Source organism: Corylus avellana, chromosome 5, assembly GCF_965113065.1.
Source record: "Corylus avellana chromosome 5, dhCorAvel1.hap1.2, whole genome shotgun sequence".
NCBI classification, from domain to species: Eukaryota; Viridiplantae; Streptophyta; class Magnoliopsida; order Fagales; family Betulaceae; genus Corylus; species Corylus avellana.
In genome coordinates, this window is record NC_142494.1 from 11,493,130 (window position 1) to 11,499,953 (window position 6,824).

Consider the following 6,824-nt stretch of genomic DNA (forward strand, 5'->3'; position numbering starts at 1 on the left):
AAAAGTCAGTTTGAATAAAAAAGTATTCATTTGATAAAAAAATTAAAAGCGCTTTTAAGGGTCCAAAAAGCCTAAAAATTGCCACTTTTGACAAAAGCTTAAAAATGAAACTTTTGCCCAAAAGCACGTTTTGACTTAAAAGCTCAATTTCTTAAATGCAATCTCAAATAGACTCTAAATAGCTTGTTTCATAAAAAATACTAAATGCAACACAATCTCTAAAAGAGAAACTGATTCAGAAAAAACACTTCTGTCAACAAAGTAAACTAAAATGTGTCAAAAATTGTAAAAATTCAAAACTTACATGTCGAGCAAGTATGTAACAGAATTGCTTCTTTCGTAGCAGATCATCACACGAAGTAAATACCCGCATCACATACTGCCAACAGATACTTTGAATTATTAGAACAAACTATATAATTATTCTAAGGATCTCATCATGTATTAGGGCTATGAATGAACCAAACTGTTCATAAACAATTCGAGATCGACTTATATGAACTTGACTCGAGTTTAGTTCATTTAATAACTTTAGCCTTTTTTTTTTTTTATACAAGTAATTGAAATATCATTAAAAGCGTAATTTAGGCTAATTTATTAGAAGAGCTGAACTCACATAAACTCGACTAGATTGTTATAAGCTTTTATAAACTCAGATAACTTCATTTTTATTATTTTTTGTAATATTTCTTTATAATATGCATTGAGAATATCTTAAGTATCTAAAAGGATAAAAAAGAATTCTCTTCCTAATGTGATAAATATAGCTTAAATTTTTTTAATTGTCAGCTTTCATAGATAGATATGTCTGTATGTGTGGAATATATGTATTTTTATGATTGTGTATAAGCATGCGTGCATGTATAGTGAATGTATATATATAAGGGTTAATTACCTTTTTAATACCTAAATTTTCACTTTTTTATTTTTTCTCACCTAGGTTTCAATTCTTATCACAGATGGTACCTAACTTATGTGTAAACATAAATTTTGTACCTCTGTCACTATGTTGTCAGCCAAATTAATGGATTGCCATGGGAGTGGTTTCGGCCACCTCTTACGGCCCGTTTGGGGGTGGCCGAACCACTTCTAAGGCTCTTACGGGAGGTTCGGCCACCCAAAATGGCCAAAAATGGGTGCCCAAAACCCCCCCCAAAGGCATTGGGGGTGGCTGGGGGTGGTCGAACCACTCCCAGACCGGCCAAAGGAGGTGGTTTCGGGGTGGCTAAAACCACCCCCATAATAGTCCGTTAGTTTGGATGACGAAATAGTGATAGAGGTACTAAATTGGTATTTACCCATAAGTTAGGTACCATCTGTGATACAAATAGAAACCTAGGTGGAAAACAAAAAAAAAAAAAAAAAAAAAAAAAGGTGAAAACATTTTTTTTTTTTTTTGATAAATAAGTGATTTATTGAAAAGCGCAGAGGATAGTACACAGGAAGTATACAAAAAAAGGCCCCTCTAAAGGCAAAAAGTAGAACATAAAGATAAAAATTGAGACAGTAGAAAATTGAGGCACACTAAAAGCGTCGGCCCAATGGAATAGAGTTTGAATAAACAACTTTTTGAGCTCTTCCATTGACCTTTCTTGATCTTCAAAACATCTTCCATTCCGCTCTAGCCAAATAATCCACATGACGCACAAAGTGAAAACATAAGTACTAAAAAGGTAATAAACCATATATATAATATAAACAATACATATAGACTTGATACTGGATTGCTTAAGATTCTAAATAAAGTTATAAATATAATATAAATAGTCTATTTCACTAAAAAAAATAGTGTATTACAAATATAAGGTTGGTGAGATGATTTTTAGGAAAATTGTCCCCTACCCCCCCTAAGTTTTGGCCTTAGAGGTGTGCATATTACCCAAGTAAGACTAAAGAAATCGTGTCACGAGTGTCAAAAAAAGCTATATCATCATACCACATATGCCGTAAATAAAAATTAAACAAACCAAACTTGAACATTCAAGACTCGGCTCGATTACAAAGCTAATCCCATATTACAAGTATGTAATAGCAATTGCTAGTAATGTGGAGCTGTGAAATTCCAATCCACGAAGAAACCCAATTCCTCCGCTTCAAAAAAAGATATAAAAGAAACCATTACCCTTTAGCCGCTCTTCACCAAATACATGCACATGAGCTCCCACAGGCACTCACACTTAGAAACATAGTTTACAATTGTATAGTCAGGAAAGGATGTATTAAAAGCACATTGGATTCTTAACAAAGTACAAACCTTCATGTTATTCATAAATAGGGCGATCTGAAGCGCATTTGGAAACTCCTCAAATTTTAAATAAATCATATAGGCAACATTCAAGACCGACATATCATCAGGGCCAGGGAGGTATCTGCATTGTGTCACAATTTGAAATATCACCATAGCAGAGAAAGAGAGAGATCAATATAAACAACCCCCGAGGCAAAAAGGTTGTCATTTATTGAGCATACATGACGATCTATTAGTGTTGATGCACCGGTTGATGCATAATAGAAAATTAATGATAAGTCCTCTTTAGTAATTAATTAAAACCTGTTCATTCTCGATCTTTAACGAGCAGCAAAAAGTTCAAAAACTTTACAAAGCAGATGTTCCTAGTTCTTGAACAAGAGCAAGCACATGCTGAATGTCAATTGTTTAGGTAGTAAGGTCACATCCTATACCTATTATTACAAATAAATAAGTAAATTTCCTTGTATGTTGACCACAAATGGGGCAATATGTAATATGATTGATAACTTATGCAGGCATGTGATCGGGTTTACCCACAACCACATCCTCCACCCTGTTCTAATGGAGGGAGGAAAAACAACTCTCAATTCAATCCCACTTACCTTGCTGAACTGGTCAGGTAGAGACACGTCCTTTTAAAATTCGTACTGTCCACATGCTCAATTAAAAGAACAAGGTAGCCAACCTGGCATTCATCAGATATTACATATTTCAAGCTTGGCTAAACACCAAAAAGAGTTGTTACAAAAAAAAGGGAGTGGATTTAGGCACAACTAAGGAAGAAGTTTAGAAGAGCAATACTGCTTAGTACCTCCATTAAAAGATCAACAGCTTCAGGTTCAGCATTGTGCTGCAGTGGAATAAAAACTGATTAGAAACTGAAAGCCATCCTATCACATGTTTCCTACAGAAAAACTGTAACTTGTTACTGAATCATACCTTCATATGAAAAGCAACTATTTGTTCAACAAGCTCCATAAGATCATCAATCGGATCTTCTTCGTCCTGTTGCAGTGTATGAAAAGATAAGAAATGTAAATTATACATCAGAAAAAAACTCTTAGAAACCAACTATGGAACCCCATAGCACATAAAATTCTTACGAACATTATTTATCGCTGCATGCCCCACTACTAATCACCGATACTGGGGAAAAAATCAGTACAATGAGCATCAAAGATGTAATACAACTCCAACACCCTACAGCAGTATACATACCATTGAAGTCATGGAAACATGCATATGGTAGTACATGATACTATACACGAAAGATCAATCACTTCAATCTGTTTTTCCAGGTGCATATGAAACCCAGTTTTATGCTTTAAGCTGCAAATGCACAAGAATAGGGAGCCCTTATTCACTAATTATAAGAGAAGATTTATAGAATGATTCCAGTACCCGAAACCAGTTTTTCGGGGAGCAAATTATCATAGCATTCAATAAGATTGATTTCTAACCAGTCGCTGAGCATACTCCTGTGCAATTTCTCCAGCTAAGTTCCTGATTACAAACAAATCCATTGCTAGTAAGGATAACATTTAAGTACATATATGAACTTCAATCACTTCTTAGAAAAACTTCTAGAACCTAAACCTTACCAAAAACCAGATCCAACTAAAACTGTACTATTTTCCACCAAAAAACCCAATGCTGACCTTACTTTTTTAATCAGATTAAGCTCACCTCACATATTCATGACCCCATGAGCCAATATCACCCTCTGAACCCAACAATCTGTACTTTAGGCTCTCCTGAAAGAGTTGGAGAAAAACAAATACAAAAAACATGGATATGTTACTATAGATGACATAAAGGAACTTAGATTAACTTATTTATGCACAGAAATCTCAGGAAAAAAATTGACCACGAAATATCTAGTATACTTGCTACTCCAATGTTATGCATGTGGATGAATACACAAGATACATGAATCGGCACATATTTTGAATAGCACAAAAATATGTAACTACAAGGAAGATGCAAGACAAATGAAGCAGCCCATGCATAATCAATTGAATCAATCACCAAAAATAATATATTAAACTTAACCCCTAAAACAACTATGCATACCCATTCACCCTCCGCAGACATAGTGAGGGCCAAAACTGACAGTATATCTGCTAAGTACTTCTGCATTTGCAAGAAAGTTAATTAGAAAAGCTACAAAATGATACTATTATGGATAATGTCCAACCAAACAAGTGATACCTTCAAATCTGAATCCTGCATTGTTTCATAATATGCTTTCAAAGTTCCATAGTGTGGACGAAGAAACTTCAATGGCTTTGGGACAGAGGTCATAGAGCTAGTAGAGGTTTGAATTTCCTGCCTACAAGATAAGTTTTACATTCTGTTAAGCCACACTATTATAAGTTATTGTTTAATGCAATCATTGCTACTTGCAAATTCAATACATCCTCTCAGAAGCATCTAGTATCCAGAGGGCTGCTAACAAGGGTAACAACTAAAAAAAACTCACTGATACTTGGACCATCCATCTGAAGAGGGCATTCTTGATCTACCACAGTCACATGCACGTATTTTCTTTTTTGAGACACAAGAAAAATTCCCTAAAATTGTCAAAAGAGGGCTACATTCTACCTACAGTTTCATACTCATGCTTGACTGCAATTCTCTCTGTAGCCTTCTTGGAAGACAAGGACCTCACAGATACAATTCTATTTGTCATTGCATATTTACCAAAAATACATAAAACTATAAGGTGGAAAAGCTCAAGTTTGGTTCTTCTCTTCTCTTCTACATGTGAGGGCATATTAGCCTTTCAATTCTCATATCTTCCTAAAATTAGGTGTCAAGCGTTCTTAGGCTTTTATATTTTAGCTTAAATAAAGGTAATTCACAAAGTCCTTCATTGTTTCAATCTTTTATCTCATTATTAAAATGTTGTATAAAATTTGAAACGACATTTGAGCCTTAATGATTTTTCACCACAGAACAAAAGCTATGTCAACACTTATACCGTCGAGAATTACATTTCCCACATCCAAAAAATAACCAACTTAATCACCCTACCTTCATTTAACATGCTTGTTTTTAAATTCTCGTCTCATACAATGAACTATTATTCTCCTATCAACACTTAGAGTAAACGTAAAAGCCCAAAATGTGAACCCCTTTCAGAACCAAAACAAGTGATGAAATATTACCAAAATCAAACACACTACCAAGCACGAGTCATAGAAACAGAAAGAGAATAAGCATGACACAATTACAACAAACCGGGTACAAAAAATAAAAATAAAAATCAATAATTTTTTAATCCTAACCGAGTAAAGTTACAGAAAGTTAACCCTAACCAGGAAAGAAGAATGATCCAATAAATAAACAGAAAGTGAAGGATAAGAGGAACTACCTCATGCTCTCAAGCGCAACCTTCTGCAGCCCAGTATCAGGATCCTGAACCCTTTCCACATACAACTCCAACTGCTGCTTCAACGCCAAATCCTCATCCGACTGCAATACACAAATTGACCCACCACATCATTTTTTTGATCCATATATTCAGTTGCTAAGCAGAAAGGATCAAAATATCCAGAAAATAATTCTTTGAGGCTCTAGAAAATCAAAATCCTCCAAAGAGGGCACACGACAACTAAAACTTCAAAACAAAACCAAGCATAGCTAAAGTTTCTATTTCACTTTTTCTCCAAATATTGCACGGAAACCCTAGGAAGCGCAAAATAGCTGAACCTACAAAATCTAACCCACCAGATCTTCTTCCTTTTTCTCGTCCTTCTTCTTCTTGGGGTCCTTGGACGGAACCGTGCCGCTACTACTTGCATTTGGATCCGGCGTCATGTTTACTACAACAAAAGCTACCCTCAGAGAGAACGCAAGTAGGTGATTGTGCGTTTAGCAAGGGGTTCTTTCTTCCCTGAGCGGTGGAGAACGACGCTACTCCGGTGTTTAAGTGGTGCGGTGCTGCAGTATTGCTCTAGGAGAAAGCGGGCGACGGACTGAACGGCGTGCGGTAAAGCTCCAGTAGCGCGGTGGGTGCTTTTTCTCCGTTGACGGCGGCGAAATGAGAAGCTTGGCAGTGTGCAGCTGTGAGGAACTTTTGTGGCGCTGCAATTGAGTTGTACAAACGAGGCGGTTATAATCGCCTTGCAACTACTAATTGCATAACAGCTTTCGTAAGTGGTTATACAAACAACCATACCAAAGTGGTTATATAAACAATCATTAACCGCCTAAGGCAAAACGAATAGTAATTTTAAGGGTAAGAAAAAATGATTAATAATCGCCAACTCTTATATATAATAATATAAATATATATTTTTATATTTTATATTAAAAATATAACATTAAAACAACGTCTTATTCATCATTTCAAATAGGAGTTAGAGATAGGTTTTGATCATATTAATTTTTTTTTGGAACATAGACAAAACTTTTTTTCTTTTTTTTTTTTAAATAGACTCAAAACCATGTAAAATAGGCCCAAAACATCTTAAAAAAAACCAAAAAAAAAAAAAAAGTTATAAAATAACCGCTAACCACCTAAGCGAAGCGATTGCGGTTATTAAAATCCAATAACTACCTTAGGTAG

The 6,824-nt window shown here is 35.2% G+C and overlaps 1 protein-coding gene across 5 annotated transcripts in view; it reads right to left on the reverse strand.

The window, feature by feature from the left end:
- The window catches only part of LOC132180502 (26S proteasome non-ATPase regulatory subunit 2 homolog A), a 22,603-nt gene extending 16,226 nt beyond the window's left edge, over positions 1-6,377 (reverse strand). The window contains exons 1-11 of one of the 5 annotated variants that reach the window (XM_088516491.1): positions 5,984-6,377; positions 5,628-5,728; positions 4,463-4,583; positions 4,325-4,384; positions 3,938-4,005; positions 3,712-3,754; positions 3,191-3,256; positions 3,063-3,101; positions 2,854-2,936; positions 2,255-2,369; positions 305-379 (exon numbers count right to left, since the gene is read on the reverse strand). In XM_088516491.1, the coding sequence (XP_088372617.1) occupies positions 305-379; positions 2,255-2,369; positions 2,854-2,936; positions 3,063-3,101; positions 3,191-3,256; positions 3,712-3,754; positions 3,938-4,005; positions 4,325-4,384; positions 4,463-4,583; positions 5,628-5,728; positions 5,984-6,073 (861 nt within the window). In that variant the 5' untranslated portion in view covers positions 6,074-6,377. Of the gene's footprint in view, positions 1-304; positions 380-2,254; positions 2,370-2,853; positions 2,937-3,062; positions 3,102-3,190; positions 3,257-3,358; positions 3,449-3,469; positions 3,561-3,711; positions 3,755-3,937; positions 4,006-4,324; positions 4,385-4,462; positions 4,584-5,627; positions 5,729-5,983 lie in introns of those variants that run through there. The other 4 variants (XM_088516490.1, XM_088516494.1, XM_088516492.1 and 1 more) reach the window with 4 other exon arrangements.
- Positions 6,378-6,824: the final 447 nt, after the last annotated feature.